The sequence below is a fragment of the Lynx canadensis genome, chromosome A1 (genome assembly GCF_007474595.2).
Source record: "Lynx canadensis isolate LIC74 chromosome A1, mLynCan4.pri.v2, whole genome shotgun sequence".
NCBI classification, from domain to species: Eukaryota; Metazoa; Chordata; class Mammalia; order Carnivora; family Felidae; genus Lynx; species Lynx canadensis.
In genome coordinates this window covers 211,441,653-211,461,887 of record NC_044303.2, presented here as the reverse complement: position 1 = coordinate 211,461,887, position 20,235 = coordinate 211,441,653, and the positions used below count along the sequence as shown (strand labels likewise).

At 41.5% G+C, this 20,235-nt stretch overlaps 1 protein-coding gene across 1 annotated transcript in view; it reads left to right on the top strand.

Moving 5' to 3' along the window:
- Positions 1 to 18,617, top strand: part of SPEF2 (sperm flagellar 2) — a 185,261-nt gene extending 166,644 nt beyond the window's left edge. Inside the window, exons 34-37 of the mRNA XM_030331452.2 lie at positions 5,635 to 5,814; positions 11,908 to 12,147; positions 12,345 to 12,467; positions 18,223 to 18,617. Coding sequence (XP_030187312.1) covers positions 5,635 to 5,814; positions 11,908 to 12,147; positions 12,345 to 12,467; positions 18,223 to 18,312 — 633 coding nt within the window. The 3' untranslated portion in view covers positions 18,313 to 18,617. The remainder of the gene's footprint in view (positions 1 to 5,634; positions 5,815 to 11,907; positions 12,148 to 12,344; positions 12,468 to 18,222) is intronic.
- Positions 18,618 to 20,235: the final 1,618 nt, after the last annotated feature.

The window sequence follows — 20,235 nt, the reverse complement described above, 5'->3', positions numbered from 1 at the left end:
AGCTAATAATAAAATAAAAATTCTAACAATATGCTGTAAGGAAAGTTATGTGACTATGGTCTCTCTCTCTCAAAATTTCTTATTGGACTATACTCACTTGTCATGATGTGAGATGATAAAATGCCTACATGATGAGATGAAGTACGGTGAATGATGTAGGCATTGTGAAGTAGTGTTAGGCTACTAGAGACCCTCTGATGATTTGTCAGAAGGAAGATCATCTGCTTCTGGACTGAGGTGGACCACAGTGGACCGTGGGTGACTGAAACCACAGAAAGCAAAACCACAGATAACGGGGACTACTGTATATGTTTTTGTTCATTTCTCTTTGATTTTGATTAACTTGTACAACATACCAAGGGTTGCATAAGTATTTCCCATGACCCATTAGATTATTATAAATAATATTATTATCAATATTATTATTATCAATAATATTATTAGCCTCTATCCCTGAGGCCACAATAGAAAACATGACCTTAATATATGTAAAGTACTCTGGTTTGAGTGTAAATGTTTAAAATATGAAAATATACCTAATACAACCAAATTCAATAGACTATGAGAAAAGTTGAGCTGTGGATTTAGACATCTCTGCAAAGTAGGTGTATTGATTGTCCAATTTCCAGGCAGCCATTTGCTCATAACTGCAGTATGAAACTGAACATGACTCTAATTACAAACTTCAAGTGAAAAGTTCCGTTCAATTGGATGCACAGTGTTCAAGCACCTCTCCCAGATGCTAGCAGGAGAGCAGATAAGAGAAAGGGGTCAAGGAGTTACCAAAGGCCAAGACCTGAGACTGGCAAGGGTGGGGACAGTTTTTTGTCTTGGTCATGGTGGGGGTTTTCAGTGTGAAACTGGAGGATGGAGACCAACCCTGTAAAGCCTTTGGAAGGCCATCTCTCTATGACTTTTTGAACAAGTCTGTGGGCAACATAAGCAGGTTCTTCTGCAAAGAACCTGGCCATCTGAATATGATGTCACGTGAAAGCACTTCGCTTTCCAACCAGAAATTTTTAGAAATGTCAACCGAGGGCAGAGCCCTTCAGTTGCTCACCCAGAAGCTAATGCCAGAAGGTAGACTGTGCCCTAAGACTGTGAGGCGGTGAAGCAGGGAAGGCCCTGTGGGTCCCTAGGGAGGGCATGGCTCCCACATATCGGTATCCAGACTGCTGGGAAGTGACATGGAGGAAAGGAACAAAGTTGGCAGCAGAGACAGGACCATGAAGCCTGAGAAAGAAGTGGGGCAGAGGATAGTTGACATGCGTGTGTGAGTGTGTGCATGTGAACGCGATGTCCAGAGGACAGAAAGGTGTGGTGTTTTCTGCCCCTCAGTGCGGTCAGAGACTGAATGCTCAGTATTACATAAGTCTCAGTGCTCTTAAACTGGGATTAAAAGCACAGATTCCAATGCTCGCAAGCTTCAAGGTCTTGGTGACATTACCTAACCTCTCTGCACCTTGGTTTCTTTCAATCCCTCCCTGGCAGGGTTGTTGTGCAGAGTGAGTGATTGGCACAGAGTAGCCCTATGTAAGTGTTAGCTACACAGAAGCTAGCCTTGCTGACTCTGCTTGGTTGAAGAAGAACAGCTAATGGTTAACATCCTGAGGAAAGGTGTGCAAAGAAAAAAGATAAAACAACAGAACAAGTTTACGTCCTTGGCTGTAATTAGAATAGGAAAGACCAAATCAGTGAAGGGAAAATGCTCTGTGAAGAAGGAATTCTGAGAGTCAGGAGCCCTGGGCTCTGTCCCCAGTTCTGCCGTGACTCACTGGAGGATGTTGAGCAGGTCCCCTCACACCGAGGGCCTCTGTACCTTCTTAAGAAGAGGATTGGACTAGTCTTGGGTCCCACCCAGCTCTTCTGATTTGTTACTTATGCTCTCGGTGACCCAGGGCTTGCCTCTGAGTCACACTGGCAGGGCTCCTGCAGATAGGCCATCAGCACTGTCTGTGGCCTTGGATGACCCTAGGGTCCCAGGCACTGGATGAAAGGCCACACTGCATCCAAGAAAGGAACCCTGAGACACGTCTGTGTTGCAATCACATTGTTGTCCTGTGACAGTGACAGCACACTTCATTATGACTGACAGGGTCCCACAGGCCATGTCCTGGCTTCCCAGCTTCCCACACGCTCAACACCAAGAGCAACTATTCCAGGATTTTAAAATCCTTAGAGATTTCCTGAGAAAAGACAACTTTTCCATATTCAAATTCACAGCTATTGTTTTAATTTCTTCACAGCTTCTGTTCATGTGAAATCCTTCTATTACTTTGGGCTGGTCATATTTGTTGAGGCCAGGATTGAAATACTACCTGATTATTAACGAATCCCGAATGCCTATTCCTACCTCAGACCTCTCTCGCAGACCTTCTACATGCAATTGCCCATTTGGCATCTCCACTTGAACATTCTAGTAGATATTTCAAGCTCACTGTGTCCACCCGAACCCCTGTCCCTGCCACCCCACCACTCCCATCTTCACCCAAAGCCCTCTTCCTCTCAGTTACTGGCAACTCTGATCTTCCAGTTGCCAAAACCCTAGGACTCATACCCAAATCTTCTCTCCTTTTTCAAACACCACGTCCAGTCCCTCAGGAAACCCTGGTAGTTCTATCTTCAACATATACTAAGGATCAGACCACTCCTTCTAAGCCCCATGGCCATCACTGGAACAAACCACAGTCAACCTCACCTGGATGATGGCAACAGCCTCATGATGGGTCTCCCTGTTCCTCCCTTGTCTTAGTTCAGATTACAGGCAGATCATGGCAGCCTCTCCTCAAAACCCCCCATGGTTCTGCATTCTACTCAAAGGAAAAGCCCAAGTCCTGAAGAAGCCAGCCTGGCCTTGGCCCTTATTCCTCTCTCCCTCATCTCCTTCTGTTCTGCCCCAGCCCATTCTGCTTCAGCTACACCTGCCTTCTTATGGTGTAACCATGCAAGGTGTATGCCTACCTTAGGACACTGGCCTCAGCAGTTCCCTCTGCCTATAATGCTCTTACCCCAGATGTGCTCCCTGGCTAACTCCCTCCAATCTTTGTTCAAACTTTACCTTCTCAACCGGGCAATCTGTTCCCCTCCCCACCTTCTACTCCTTATTCCTCTTTTCTTGGCCTACTTTTTTGTGTGTTCCCATAATCGCTATCTAATTTACCCAACTTTTAAAATGTATTCTTTATTGTCTGTCTTCCCCTTCTAGAAAGTAAGCTCTTCAAGAACAGGCATCTTTATCTCTTTCTTAGTGAATACATTTCAAGCACCTAGAATAGTCCATGCCTAGCACATCTTAGGTGTTCAATAAGTATATGCCGATACCCGTTCATTAGCTCACAGCTTCCTTGAGTCAGAAGTCCAGGCATGGCTTAGATGAGTCCTCTGCTCGGGGTCTCATAAGGCAAAAATCAAGATATCAGCTGTGATTGCATTGTCATCTGAGGTCAACTCCAAGATTGGTTCCAAGACTGGCTTCTGAGATGGATCATTGATAGGATTCAGATCCATGCAGTTGTAGGACTGAGACCTTCAGCCCAAGAGGCTGCTTATTGTTCCCTGCCACATGACCTTCTCCACAACTGGACAGTCTGATTCATCATGGCCAGAAGGAGAGCATCTCTCTGGCTTCAAATCTCTCCTTAAGGCCTGGGTCCTTTTTCAAAGAGCTTACCTGATTAGGTCAGGCCCAGCATCAGGCTTCATTTTGATTACCTCAAAACCAATTGATTAAGGACCTTATTTACATCTACAAAATCTCTTTACCTTTGCTATATAAGGCTACCTACTCACGGGAGTGACTTTCCCATTACATTCACAAACCCAATCCACACTCAAGGAGAAGAGATTATACAAGATAAATATGCCAAGGAGTGGGAACCTTTGAAACTTTCTTAGAATTCTGCCTACTACAATATTTTAAATGATCTTAGGAACACAGCAAGCTTTACCTTTTATAAATATTCAATCCAATGACTTAAAATCAAGCCTGTGTAATTATAGAAAGAGTCTACATATCAGATTATTTCATTTTTTCACATCTATTTTTAAGATATAATATTTGGTTGCTTTGTTAATGAAGATAATGATGCACCTGCATAGCACTTATAAGTGCAATTCAGTGGAAGTCATAATGAAGTTCAACAATTCCTTTGAAAGAAATGGAAGATAAGCACTCAGGGACCCTGCCATGGTTCTCTGTTAGTGTCAGTCTCCCTTCTACTCTAAGCCCGGCTGGCCATCCCTGGAGTAACTCAGAGGCAAGAGGGCATGAAGAAAACACAAAGTCCTGAAGGAACCCACCAGCTGGATCATGAAAAAGGTGCCCCTACTGTCAGAGAGTGGTTTTAAGCATCTCAGGATAGTTTAGCGCCTGGCTTACAGCAGACGTAGCACTCAGTTAACTTTGATAAAAGTGACTGAACAAATGAACTTGCAGACTCCATTGACCTCTGAGATTCTTTCCTGCTCTGTAACATAAAGACTTTATGCAGTTCCCTATCAAAGTTATTTTTATTTAAATTTTTATTGGATTTGTCAAGTGTCAGAAACTTACTCTTCTGACTGTCTAATTAAATGTGTGTCCATAGTTGTAAGTATTGTGGGTAGCCAAGAATAACATGGTATCTATGGATCTAGGCACTTGCTTCTCAAAGTCTAGGCCAGGACCATCAGTGTTAGAATCATCTAGGAGCTTGCCATATGTGCAAAGCTCATATAGCTCATAGTCTAAACCTTAGACCATTCAAGAATCATCTACTTTATCAAAATTTAAATTAAAAAAAAGAAGATTCTCCAGGCCACTAACTGTACATATATGAGAAGAGCTCACTGAGGAAAGGAGTCTTCTCTACAAACAGGCCCATGTAGGTGCTTGGGTGTGACCTGAGTCCCAGGATTTGAGCTTCTTTGTGGGGGGGCCTCAGGGGATATTGAGTTCCCACACACTAGCTTTTCTTGCTGCCAAATGCACAAAACACTGCATACAGAGCTGGCTTCCAGCTCAGTCATCTAGAATGAATGAGAGATTACCAAAAAAAAACTGATATTCAGTGGTTAGCACACTTTCTCCTCCAGTGTAAACTCACAGTGGAAAGAGTCCACATTACTGTCAACAAATTAAGTATGAAGTTCAGAGCAGGATTGACCAGTTGAAAGATTTTAATGGCTAGAGTCCCAGTGGCTTTGGTTATCATTTCCCCCTCTTGCCACTCAGGGTAGGGAGATATACCAGAAGCTTCATATTTAGTAGTCAGGGCCCAGTTTGTCAGAATGGTGATGAGGATAGATAGATGGATGGGTCTTTGTTCTGTGGTTCCCTTTTCCTGCTTCACATGTCATCCCCACATGTTTTTTTATTATTATTATTATTATTAGCACATTCTTTCCTAAATATGTTGATACCATTAATTAGCATACAATTTTCTTTAAAATTAGAATATTGAGCCTTATTTATTCTGTGTTTTAACTTAGCATATTCTTCAGTTAATACTATTCATTATATATTACTTTTACTAATTCAATCCTCAGAAAGTGGCTATATTCCAAAGCTCCTGGAAGGATCTTTCATTGCCTGTCCATCTATTAACTACCAGTTTTCACCTTTTATGTTTGATCGGAATTCTTCTTGTGTGACAGTTTTTCTTTAGGCTATTTGCTGACTATGAGAAGGACCCACCTCAACTTGACTACACACAGATGCTGCTTTATTTTGCTTGTCATCCAGATGCTGTGGAAGGGGTCTACAGGGCCCTCAGTGTGGCCATTGGGACTCACGTCTTCCAACCAACCAAAACTCCTACTTTTATTGCAGCAAAGGTAATTGTGGTCCAGAAATGGACCAGCAATGGGGTCTGGAGGGGGCTACCAGAAGATCTTAAACTTCTAACAACAGAAGTTTTTTTTCATCTCTGTATTTTTCTGGATACCTAACACAGTGCTTTACACACACTAGGTCTTCAATAAAGCTTTACTCAATTGGCTTAAGAACCAGAGACCCACTGTCAAACAAACAAACAAAAAACAAAAAACAAAAAACAAAACCTTTGTAGTAAAGTCAAAATTTGCTCAAAATTTGTTGGTGGAATCCAAGTTTGTTCTGTAAAGGACAGCCTTTATTTTACATGAAGTACTTATCCTGATAAGTGAATAAGTGGGTATCAACCCAATCTATCTGTCATACTGTGTGGAAAGTCTACGTGCAACAAGCCAGGCCTCAGACATCCCACATACATGTGACACTTGATAGTGTTTCAGGCCAAAGCCCAGTCTCCTGAAACCCACAAGTACTTTGTATATCCCAGATCTAAAGACAAAGAAGCTTAATAGCTAATTAAACCTCACATTCCCTTTTAGATTTCTAAAGGCTTGGCATTCCCTGGCTATCTTGGGTGGAAAAGCCTCAGAACAGAGTACAAACTAATGTACTTATTAGATGTTCTTCTGCATGACTTTTTAGTATCCCTCTGACATTTTGGGGACAGAGCTGTGATCCTTGTAATGGAATGTTTTTTCTCTCTTCGTTTATGGACACAAAGGACAGAGGGGTACTGCCCAGTCCAAATTCCTCAGATGTCCTAGGCACACTTGTTTGCCTTTCATACATGTTTGTCAAAATAGACTATGCTGGGTTCTCTTAGAAAGAAAGAAAGAAAGAAAGAAAGAAAGAAAGAAAGAAAGAAAAAGGAAGGAAGGAAGGAAGGAAGGAAGGAAGGAAGGAAGGAAGGAAGGAAGGAAGAAAGAAAGAAAAAAGGAAGTTTCTGTGACAGCTTTCATATCTAGGAAGAAATAGACTCTCTGAGATGCAACCCTAAATTTTGACCTGGGACAAATGGACAAGAGATGTCCTTCCTCTTCCATCAGGGTCAGAGTGAGGCCAGACAGGTGCCCAGTAAGCTGCCAACTCAAGGCTCTTCAACCTGATGTGCTGTAGATGCTACTTCAATACCTGCACAGTGACAGAAAGTGCAGCAATGAGAGTTTATTTCATTCAAGTATTCTGTCTTCTTAGATAGTAGAAGGCCAGTTTCAGTTTTCCCAAGTAAATAAGGAGTCAGATATGGACTGCCTTTGTTGGGACTGCATTTGCCACTTCCCCAGGGATGCTTCTGTACCCTCCCCCCATAGATTGGGCCTCCCTAAGCTAACTCTGGCATAGATCGCGGCCTGCCAGGAGATCTTAGTCACATGTCTGTCCTCCAGGAGACTTTCTCTGACCTCAGGTGATGTCAGGCAGCCCCTGCCATATGTTTCCATAGAGTTCTATGTTTCTCCCTTCATGATCCTCCTCACAGTCACTTCTTCAGGTCAGTTCTTTGCTAGACTCTAAGCACCCAGGGGGCAGGAAGGTGCCATCTGTCTTGTTCTGAACCTGTCACAACCCTGAACCCGAATTACTGGCACAGAGCTCAGTAAAGATTTCATTGAGTGGGTCAGTTAATTATGTAATTCACTTTGTAAATAGCCCTGTGGTCTGCAAGGGATACAGAAGAAGGCTGATTTGCTCCCCTAAAGAGACTCCATCTAATTGCCCCCATCCATGCAGAAAACAATGGGTGAACAATGTGCCAGACATGGAAGGAACACAGCGAAAAGGACAGATTAACATAGGGTCTTACTGATCAGAAGAGGTGTTTGTCTTTTCCTTTTTCCCACCTCCCTATCATTGTTTTTGCTATTGCCTCCACCTGGTGTCCCCTTCATCTCATTCTGAAGGGCTCAAGGCCTCCCCAGTATCCAGGGCCCATTTCAACTGCCAGATGATTCATGAAGTTTCCCCTGACACTCAAGAGCAACACTGAGAGCTCTCAACGGGGCCCCCTTAGATTCAGATCCTCTCTGGTAGGGCTGGGCACCACTTCATGCATACATGTATTTATTCAACAAATATTTTCCCAGCTTCTCTGTGTACTGAGACACAGTACCCTTGGTGTGAGGTACCCTTGGTGTGAGGAATAAAGTAAGTAACATAAACTACATCATATGATAATAAATGCTACAGGAAAATAATAATATAGGGAAAAATACAGGAGCTGGGGTAGGTTGCAACGCTGGGAAGAACAGCAAGGTAGTTGCAATTGTAAGTAAAGACAGCAGCAGATGCCAAAGCCAGACAGTGGTGGGGGGGTGGGCGGGGGGGTGGGGAGGGGGTGTTGGGTGTATTCCAAAGACCAGCCATTATAGTTGGAGAGGAATGAGCTGGAGGAGAGTAGTAAGAAAAATAAATGAGGGGGAGAAGGCCCCAAGAGCCACTGTAGGGACCTTGGCTTTGACTTTGCTGAGAGATGAGATGAGAAGTTATTGGAATATGGCCATCTGATTTTAAATGTATGGAGATCTCTCTGGCTGCTGTGTTAGAGCATACTGTAGGGGAACAAAGGAGGGAAGTAAGAAGAGCTAGTAATTCAGGCAGCTGTTTGTCTATTGAATCCTTCTAATAAGTTATTTCTACCTTGAATTGGGGAACAACCTGTTACCCACCTTCATGTTAACCACAGTAGTTGCCATATAGCAAATGTTCAATTAATGTTTATAAACATGGAGGGAAAGATGAGAAGAGGAGAGAGCGAGGAGGAATGGAATTCTGTTTCTAAGGTAGAGAGGAGGAGAGCAGGCATTCCCATCAGAGGCAATAGTGAATCCAGGAGGCTGCAATGAGCTAGAAAGTCCAGGAAAAAGGAAGCCTGTGCTAGAATTGTTCCTATAGCAACATACAGCTGTCTGGGTGAGTAGCAGCCAGGCCAGCTAGCACAGGAGGGCTCTGCATCCCCTCTGTCCCTAAACCACTCATTCAGGGAAGCTAATGCCCCACCAAGAAGCAATGCCCCTGGAGTGCTTCTCCTCAAAGCTCTTCTAAAGTCCAAGCACACTGCGCAGGAACTGCTCCACAACACCACAGGGATGGAACAGGCCTGAGGGGCAGGAGGCAGAGAGCGTGCCTGTGACATACCACACACAGGCCTGTTCCTGGCTTCGGGTGAACCCAAGGTGCTTGAGCTTTTGAAATACAGAATCCGCCCACCCCCTTCATTCTTGCTCACCTCTTGTTCTTAGCATCCTGCCTCCAATTATGCCACTCTGTTTCTGTGCCCTTTCCAGCTGTGTTTGTTTCCTGGGAAACCTCATCCCAGGAAGCCATAATGAGTTTACTCAGAAATAACACCTCCAACAGATCCATATTCACTCCCAAGACTAAATCAGATCTCTGCTTTTGCTTTCCACATGAATGACTGGAAACATCCACAATATTTTATTCTTCCTTACTCTATTTCAGTGACTCATGCTGTTTTATTCAATGTGGCACAGACTTTTTGTTCAAATCCATAGTTTCTTGGGTAACTTAAAAGAATCCCAAGAGCAAAGCATTCATGAGTATGTGCTGGTCCTAGTGAAGCTTTAAATAAGTTGACATTTGGAAAAATGGTTCATTCTGGCCTATGTGGTGTGGGGTTGTGATGTTGGAATTCAGTAAATTGTGAGTTTGAAACTCCCACATTTTAAAAATCTTGTTAAAGCATCTTGGGAGAGCATTTGAAGTGCTGGGGTTCAAAACATCTAAATTTTAATTCCATCTTACTCTTTTGACACTTTACCCATATTAGTCCCAAGGACTGACCTTCTGTTCTCCCTCTGAGTTGTGGGACTGAACTGATTGAATGAAGGAAATTCATGGCCAGGCACTGTTCTGGGGACTGTTACCAAAAGGCAACAATTTGTTTATCCCATGATGATTATATCAGGTCTCTGAATAGTTAGTCCGTCTCTAACTATGAAAATAGGGCAAAGAGACAAGGCTCTTTCTCTCTTTTATTTAGGTATCACCTGCTCATCTAATCTGACTAATTATTTATTCACCCACAGGCTTTGTATTTATTGTGTCCTTGTAACATTTATATTGCAGTCTAAATAGAAATCCATTCATCCTACACTACCTGTGTGATGATCTCCAAGCATCTTAGGTGGGCACAAAAAGGCCAGTTTCACATTTCTGCAATGTAATATTTCAGTTGTTTAAAATAGAGAAGAGTTTGAATAGGTAGATAGATGGGTAATAGGCAGGTAGATAGATAGGAAGATAGATCTATACTTAATTCCAAAATCTTCACCTGATAATGCATTCTCCCTCTGTCTTAGATTATATTAAATTCCCAGTTTACCAAAGGATATAGAAACCCAACCCACACAGAGCTAGAACAAATGAAACCTGTCTTCATTACACTGTTCACAGCCCCTACAAATCTCCTAAAGGGACTTACCACTATCACAGGCTTCATTTCCTGCTGTATCATAATTTTTTATATATAGGGCTTTCATACCTATTTGGAAAGAACTTTCATGACTAATTAACTTGCACTTAATGCTTATACTGAACTGAATATTTATAAACATTGAAACCCTCCTTTTATTTTAAGCCTAAGTTTATCATTTTTCCTTTCTTGGGATAAAGGAGAGTCGGTATTCAGGTGTGTTATGGCATCTAATCAGTCAACATTCCAAAAACACCCATTTTTCTGTGGCAAATCATCAAATATCAACAATCTTATCATGAAAAACTCACACACATATATGCGTTTATTACAGTGAATACAATAAATACAAATATGTAGAGTATGTGGAAAGTACAACAATGAGTGAAAAAAATATCATCCATTCCCTAACCAGAGGTAAACATTTGTTAACTCTTTACTGTAACTTTCTTTTCTCTTTTCTTTTCTTTTTTTTTAAATTTGTATATGTTTTTATTTATTTTTGAGAGAGAGATAGAGACAGACAGAGTGTGAGCAGGGGAGGGGCAGAGAGAGGGAGACACAGAATCCGAAGCAGACTCCAGGCTCTGAGATATTAGCACAGAGCCTGATGCAAGACTCAAACTTGTGAACCACAAGATCATGACCTGAGCCAAAGTCGGATGCTTAACCAACTGAGCCACCCAGGTGCCCCTTTCTTTTTTTCACTAATAAGCATAGATATATAAGAAAATGAGGATCCTAGTGTATTTATCATTTTATGGATTTTTTTTTCATTTACCTCTATGAGTGTTTTCTCAAGTCACTAGGTACTCTTCTAAACCACAGTTTTTATGGCAGTATAGTATTCCATCACAGAAATATACTATAATTTATGTCACCACTCTCTGATTTGGGAATTGCAGATTTTCTGTGTTTGCTGTAACACTGAACAAACATCCATATATAGAAGTCTTTGTGCAAATGAATGTTTTTTTTAGAATCAATTCCTAGATCTATAATTACAAGGTCAACAGGCAGGAATGTTTTTCAGGTTTTTGAAACACAAGAAATTACTTCAGAAATACTGTACTCTTTACCATACTCATGAGCCCGACCCACTTCACGGCTCTTGGCCGTGTTTCAATGAGCAGCCGTAAAAGTCCCACCTGACTTTCTATGTTCAATTTGTTTTCTATTTTGCCATCTGAATGTTTAGTTGGGTTTAACCTCTGGTATGTGAACAAATGTTTCTGAAGCTCTTAGAATCTATCAAGCTTGAGAAATTAACTTGCCATAACCTCTTGGCTACAGTCAGTTTCCAAAGCAAATCCTTTAAAAATCTATATTCATGTGCAGAAGCCAGACATCAGGCACACTAATTCACTCCAGTGTCCACTTACAGAGGAATCCGAAGTGCCTGGCAGTGCAGTGAGCTGAAGCATCTATGGAGGTAAGACACACCCCACACTGAGGTGTCTGTATCCACAGGCAGAATTGGTCTAGAATCTCGATGTGATCTCCAGTGCAGTTAGTACGCTCTCTTCAGTACTTTGTTTGGCTAGGTTGTGGGAGGCACCATCGCTTCATTGCGTGAAAAGTGTGTGACAACATTGGTGTGTTTAAATGTCTCCATTACTGGAAACTCTTCAGTCTGACTTCATATTGTCTTTATTAAATCATGCAGACCTCCTCTTTTACTGATATGAGTCCAATTGAGGAATATCCTGAACATGAGGGAAACTTCATGAGTGAGGAAAGGGAATTAAGAGAAGAAAAGGAGGAAAAGGAAGAAGATATCCCTGAGAACGCAAACACTGAAAAGATTTCTTTGGAAAGACTACTCAAAGTGTTCCGAGGAGGAAAAGAAGTGCAGGACGCTAACAGATTTGCCAGCCACCTACAGATAGAGAACGCTGACTCAGAGGTTGGTTAGACTCCTTCAGAAAAGGGGTAACTTGTACATAAGAAAACTCACCCTCAAGTCTTAGCATAGTTTCATGGAATTGCTCTCAAATGTATCATTGTATAGAAATTATGGCAAATTCCTCTATTAAGTAAAACAAGTTTTTAACATCTGCAGGATTGTGAAGTTAACTTCACTTTTTTTTTTCTTCTTTAAAGAACTTCATAAAAGTATTTCAAGACCTAGGTGCCAAGAATCTGGAACCAGTCAGAGTTGCTGTCCTTTTGAAGCATCCTTTTATTCAAGACCTGATTTCAAGTTATTCAGACTATAAAATCCCTGTGAGTATTACCCCAAGGTGTCCTAATTCAGTCAAGCTCAGGATCAGGGCATGGTGGGACGTTTCCAGTGCGGACTACAGAGACAGGGGAGAAGCTGGTGCTGGCCAAACCAGGGCCAGAGAAGCTAAGCTGGTAAAAGCATCAGGTTAGAGAAGCCAGCCTGTGATACCCAGCGGGCAGCAAGGCCAGGAACAGTAGAGGTAGCTATCTGCACTATGAATGACACTGTTAACATTATGGAGCTGCCTCATTAGGAAGGGGACTATCTTGGATCTATGACAGAAGGCTGGAGTGAATGAGACGAAAGCTGGATGAGAGGCAGTATTAGTGTTCCAGATCGTTCCAGCCGGCTAATAACTAGCCTGTGACTGAAGAGTATGGAGAATAGAATCCCCCCTTCCCAAAAAGAACTAAGGAGACCATGATCCCCAAACAAGTGCTGACGTAGTTGTTCTCTCTAATCATGGCACCCATTGTCTATGTAGCGCATACAGTGTGAGCGCACACAGGAGACTGGATGTCAGTTCCATCAGGGAAACACTGTGCAAGATGGAGAAACTGAGGACAAAACCCATAGAGACTAGGCCGCCACAGAAGGAGAGAAGGAAGAAAGGGAGGGCTGCAGTTCAGAGATCACAGTGACCAAGCGAGTCTCTACCGCATGTGCTGAATGTGTGTCCACCCTGGCAATGCCAGGTCTTCAATGACAAGGGACAAGGCAGGCAGAGACACGCCCCAATCACAGTGGGGCGGGTGTACAGCCTCCTCACGTACCGGTTCAACCGTATGAAGTCTCTTTATTTGGCTCCTGCTAGTTGTTTCTTGGACAATTAAGGGTGTGCTGAGTTTAAGATAAAAGCACTTTCACTTGGATAAAATGAAGGTGATTCTAAGACACATTTCTCCTGACTTGTCAGTGATAACCTTCTATGCCCAGAAATGAGACCATTCAGACGTGAATATCTTCAGACCTAAATTTGTTTGTTTTAGATTGCTGATCTTTTTGCTTATAAATTGTATCTCCTCTGTTGGTAATAACTGAAATCAATTTCTAACAAGCTAGCAGACACTCATCTGGTAGTGAAGTATGATGATAGCATTTAGGAACACGGGCTCAAGGATCAGGAAGTCATGGGACTGAATCTCAGGTAGACTACTTACTAGAGACCTGACTTAAACTTTCTCTTCATCCTGGCTCCCTCATCTGTTAAATGGGAATAACAGTCATTCCGACAGAGACGGTTGCAGTGAGAATGAAATGAGCTCAGGCATTGCTCAGGCACATGGTGGGGTTTCTGACACTCGGCAAGGACTTCTGAAATGGTGGCTGCTGTACTTACTCTTGACCGCTGAGCACTGACCACCAAGGCTAGCGATCCAAGACTTCGTGGGAGACAAAATGAGTATGAACCTCAGTTGCTGCTCTCAACCAAACTCCACTTGTGTGTGTAAGACAATTTTTACGTGCAAGAATTACAAGAGAGTGATATGAGGTAGACCACCCAAGAACAACATTACAGGAATTCAAAACATAGGACGTTTTTTGTTCTAGAAGCTGAGTCTTCAAAGACGGCCAGGAGTTTTTGAAAGTGGAGGGAGAGGAGAGGAGGTCTACACGGATTCTGCCATTGGGGTGGAGAGAGGACAGCATTGTAGGGAAAAGGAAAGGTCTGTGCAAAGGCGTGGACACAGGACTGCATGGGGGAAGGGGAGCCAGTAGGCGTCTGAGCAGGGATGTGATCTGATAGCAACTTCTTCATCTCTAAGTGTTTCTTTGTCTCTTAACCATATCATTGTGTCTCTAACATTTAATTGGCCTCTTTTAAAACAAAGTTGTGTCTCTTTATATAAATAGGCCAAAATATCTGGAAACATTGTTGGCAATTATTCCAAGCTGCTGTGCTCATACATTCCACAAACATTTACTGTTTGCATCAAAACTGATATGTTACATGTTCCTTTTCAGTTTTTTCTATCTCATATTTTCATTAATGAAGACTAGCTTCTTCCCCACGTAGGAGGAGGAGGGCATAGGTCAGTGTGACCCTAGAATTAGTTGGGGGGGGAACAGAGCACACCAGAACTAGACCACAGGTTGGAGACAGGAGGGGAGAGAGGACAGAGGAGTGTCCCCAGCTGTGGGAATCAACCCCCTTTTGCTTTCTTCTGGGTAGATATCATCCTGTATAAGTTCCAGAGGCACATCACCTTTGACTGCATTTCATCTTACATGGCTGTCCTATGTTTTAGGGAATGGCCCTCTCATTTTGAACCAGTAAAATAATTTTCAAACTCCCTTGGAATTATGTATATTAGAATTTATCTTGTATTACCAGGAACCAGTAGAAGCATAAAATGATGCCATAATTATTTCCTCCCCTAAAGGGAAGAAAACTGTACAAAGTCAGATGATTTGGAAACATCTTGACTCTGGCCAGAGTAAATATGATTAACTTGCTGAGAAGATTCTATTCAGCATTTTCCTAAGAAAACAGCCAGTGGATGACTGCCTTTGAGAGTCAGCCACTTGAAAAGGTGTCCTGACTCCTAGGGATAGCAGGAGTCCATGGGGCTGTTTTTAATGTACATATTTCTCTCTTTTTGGAAGGAGTTTGATCAACTTGCTGTACACCTTGCTAGTGATGTTGTAGACAGTGCGGTTTCTCTACACAGGACTATCTCCAGCAGGGCAGGATTCTGGGCCACTGCCTGCTCTATCCCAGGAGTGCTTGGACATACTGACTACCAATGCCATTTTTGCACATTCCCCAAATTTCCCTGGCTTGCAGCACCCCTCTGACCTAGAGCCTACCAGCACAGGACATCTGACCTTCTGTGAGTCAGTTTCCCCGGACCATTATCACCTGGTGCTCCAACAGCAGAAAGAGAGTAAGCCTGTCTGTCACCAGTCTGTCCGTGCTTTCCTTCGTGGCCAGAGTGCTTCTGCAGAGTCAGCTTCTTCAGCTCCCTGTTTCCTCGCCCCTACCCTGTCCTTCCTGGCCCTCCACCTCAAAGCCATGAGAGGACAGAGGACTGCATAATTGGGACTCATTCATATGACTGTGAATTAGAGACTTGAGCCCGTGACCTAAAAAGCCTAAACTCTGATATTCTAGAACGAAAGAGCTTCTCTTTCCAGTAAGATGTTCCATTCTCATTTTCATTGTGCAAAAAAAGAAAAGAAAGAAGAGAAATGAAGGAAAAGAAAAAAAAAATCTCTGAAGATTCAGTTTCTACCAAACCCATCCTGTCACCATTTCTGCTCCAGATATCCATGTAGAAGTAAATAGATCACATTTTAAAATGAACTTTAACCACAGTGATGTTATTTGAAGATCTTTCAAGATAAGTAGAGCAAAAGCTAGAATGTGGTTTTTCAGGTTAAAATGTTGTTTGCTGTTATAAACAGTGGGAAGTGAAGGTTGTTGCCTGATAGCTCTGTTTACAAGGTTTGTGTTTGGAAGCAGCAGCATTTTGAAATATATATTTGAAAAAACTGAGTATTCATAGTCATTTTGGCGTGTTTAATTCTTGCTCCTACCGGGAGGCATCCTGGCTTTGTGGTTGAGAGAGCGGCCCAAGAGCCACACTGATTGGGTTCACATCTATGCACTGGGTGACCTTGGCCAAGTGACCTCACAGTGCCTTAGTTTCCCCATCTGTAAAATAGGTTACCATACATACCTCATGGGGTTCTTGTATGGATTTAATGACTTAGTACATATAAAGTGCTTAGCTTAGGGCTTGGCAGATAGGATGCACCCAAAAATAAATGTTAAACATTATAATTATTGCTACTCTTATTACTATTGAGGGTTTGTTGGTAATTGCGGTGCCCAGGAAACATTTCTGAGCCATGTGACATTGTATGTGGATAAATAAATAAGCTGGCACTTCATCTCCTGAATTCAGTGTCTGCTCTTTGGAAAGAAAGAAAAGGCTTTCCTTGTTGCAGTGCCATGATGACAGAGGGTCCAAACTCATGTCCCAGAAATCCCCATGCGGGCAATACCTAGGTGCAAATTCCAGATTTGGTGTTGGATCTTATAGTTATTCAGTTAAAGTCATTTATTTAACTTCTTTCATAGATCTTATACAAAGAGGTAATTTCAAGTCATATTCCTAAATTATTAAGAAAATGCTTTGGTTAAATAAATGTAACAAGATCAATGCAGATATCGTAGCTGAGTTGTTAGTGAGGAAAATCAATGAATTTCCTATGACCAATATATCCACAAATGTGAACACCTGGTTTTCTATACCAACCTAACGAGTGTAGTTTCTTATAACAAACACATACCGAATCAACGTAAATTATTTTTCAGCAAACCTGCAAATCAAGCATATATGCTTCAAGTTAAGGTTTCCATTCAATAGGAGATAACAAAAAATCTTTTAGCATTAAAATCTGAATGTCACAGGAGAATTCTTATAAGCAAATGAGTCAGGACCCAATTACATGAGGACAAAATACGAATTATTAAGAGTGACTTGAAGGGATTTTCATCCCACTGTGCCTTCAGGGAATCTGACTTTAAGGTTTTCTCCAATCCTCTCATTTGTAACAAAACATGATGGCTGCTATGGTGCATTGTGTTTCCAAAGCACCCAAGTCAAACATTTCCAAACTCTCTCAGCGTTCCTCCATTAACTGCTAGTGAAAATTATGGCCTCTGACTTCAACTGCAAACTTAGCCAGGGCTGATTTAAACATCTGAAGCTGATGATGTTCTCCATGCTGCAGAGTGTCAGGTGATCACAGGGCAGCTCTCACTCTTTAATCCCCAAGTGAACAGTCAGCAGTCAGTATTAGTGTAAATACCCTCTAGTCAAAGAACACATAGTATTAACAATGGGGAGCGGCTGTTCTTTCTCACTTCACTTGAGTTTGACCTCTGTCTGTAGGAAATCTGCATTTTCAAAAAACAAGGTCTCACCAGAAAATGATTCACTATGATTCCTGGCAGTGACTGAAAATAAGCAGTATGTGTGTCACTCAGCAGGGGTCAGCTCAGATAGTGAACTAACTCCTGTCTTCTTGAGTAAAATGACCTCAGTCAAATTGAAACCTTTGGAACTCAGCTCTGGAGAAAAGAAAGTTACATTCTTAGAACATTTCCCTAAATCTGTGAGGGAAAGAAAAGAAACTGCATAAATATAACTCTATATTTTTCACACGTGTTTGTATCCCTTCTACATTTTGATAGTATTTTACATTTATTTTTTTCAATGACTGTGATCTAAAATGTAAGACACTGCTATTTTAAATGGACAAAAAACAGATCGATTTATTCCTAATATTAAAAAAAAACACGGAGAAATGTAAAAGTCTCCCCTCAAAATAATCCACTCGTCTAAAATTCTGTAAATCTGTAGATATGGTTGATCTGGCATTAGAATTTTTCATTAATAGTAAATGAATATGTTTTTTTCATGAATAAGGAAGTAACACTTAGGCTTGTTCATTAGGTGCCAAACTGTGTAAATTACTTTTTATAAATGTTACTTAATCTAATGTGACAATTCCAGTCATTATTAGATTAGGAAACAGAGGCTCCAAGATCTTTGATATCTTTCCAAGGGTACAACCAGCAAGTTGCAGGGTGAGATTTAAACTAAATAGAGAACCATTTTCTTAAAGAAAAATATCGAAATAAAAACAACTTACTGTTTAAGCACTGCCATATATTACATGATCTTTAATCCTAAATCACTTATTAATGTCTCTTACTTCTCTTTTAATCTCTTCCCTTAGGATATTAAAATAATTCTCCAAAGGAGTGAGCATGTACAAGGAAGTGATGGAGAGAGGTCTCCTTCGAGACCTACAGAGGAAAAGAAATGAAAACAAGAGTGTGATTTTTATTACTTGGCAATGAATCTTCCAAACATAAAATGTAAACATGGTGTTTGTCATATATGTTGTCATTGTAAGTATAGAAATGACTTAGACCTGGTTATTAGGGGCAATGAAAAGGGGGCCTTCCTTAACTGGGAGAATATTCTATAATAAACCTTAAGTACAGAGCAAAAATACAAAGTAAGAAGGAATGCATTTTGACGTGATTCTGAAAATAGAAGACACCAGAACAATGTGTTCAAAAATAAACACACGCATAAGTCATGAAAAATCACTGTAAGAAGTATGTACATTAGGCAAATATAGTGGAAATTCCCCTGAATCTCCACATCAGGGAAGTTCTGATGTGTACATTTTGTGGTTCTGGCTCCACGTGCGGTAAAATTCCAAGGTTCATCCCACACAAGCTGAAGAGATGGCTGCATCATCAGCTGCTGGTACAGCCATGCTACTCGCATCTATTTCTAATCCTTTCCTAATAGAATATAATATTTCCTATATAGGTGAATCTACTCGCACCATTATATCTTTTTCCTTGTATATGTTAGTGACTCAAATTCAATGATACTTATCTCAAGAAAATGTTTTCTTTTTAAGTGAGTGATGGCGTCTTCTCAGTGGTGAGCCTTCTCTGAAACCCCTTCTTGGTCTTTGTCCCCCCTGACTGCTCCTTCTGAGCCTCTGTGGCTGCTGGACACTCCTCTTTTACTCAACCTCCAAATGTTGAAGGGCCTCAGAACTCTGCCTTCTCCATCTAAAGTCAGTCCCTGAATGACTCATCCATTTCCATTACTTTGCGGGTATTACAGAGACTAACACAGAAATTTCTATTCTTCTCACCGGTGCCCTGGAATCCAAACTTTGCTCTTACTGTCCATTTGATTACCATATTGATCACTCACAGTCGTCACAAATTCCACATGTCCAAGCCAACAGAGGGAACCTTTCATGATGCGGGTGAGGTCATGTCACCCCTCACTCCAACCCTCTGTCAGCATCCCATTTCGTGCAGCATCCAGCCCAAGTCCCCACCCTGAGCTTACCCCTTGCTACCTCTCTGATCTCATCTCTTGCTATTTTGCCCCTTGCCCACTCTACTTAAGTGGAGTGGAGCACTTAAGTGACAAATCCACCTCGTTGATCCTAGAACACACCAGAACACTTCTGTCTCAGGACTTTTGCGTGTACTTTTTTCGCTGCCTAGAATGACTTTCTCCCAACCTGTGTGGCTTGTCCCCTCACTTCCTTCAGGTGCCTATTTAAATGACACTTTGTCACTAAGGCCTTCGCTCAACAGGCAATACAAAATAGAAATAAGCCACATCCCAACACAACATAATTTTTTTTCCATTGTACTTATTTACATCTGACAAACTACATGTTTACTCTTTTGTTTGCCTGTCACTCCACTAGGCTGTAAGTTCAATGAAGCCAGAGATTTCTCCTGTATTCTTTATTGCTATGCTCCAGAACCTAAGACTAAAATTATAGCCAACTTTAAGTTGTATTGATGTATTTGTGCAAAATGGGTGGAAATATCACATTTAGATTGATCACCATGAATGGTGAGCAAGCCGAAGACAATTTCTATTGTTAGTAAGATTTATATTCTATTTCTGGACAGTGACATGTTTCCTTAATTTCCTTCTTGTGGGCTCCACTACCAGAATCTTTGTCTTTAAATTAAAACCCAGAAGTACAGAGATGTGGTAGAAACTCTGCCAGAGATTTCCAAATTTCAACTTAGCCAGTTCACATGCAGTTTTGGTTATTACCAGATAATTCTAGTTTTTCTAGAGAAGGAAGGAGAGGAATATCTGAAAATTGAGCTCAAATAAATAAAATATCATGATGAGGTCACAGGCAGTAAACTAATCTACATTTAGTCAAGGATTGAACAAGACAAGG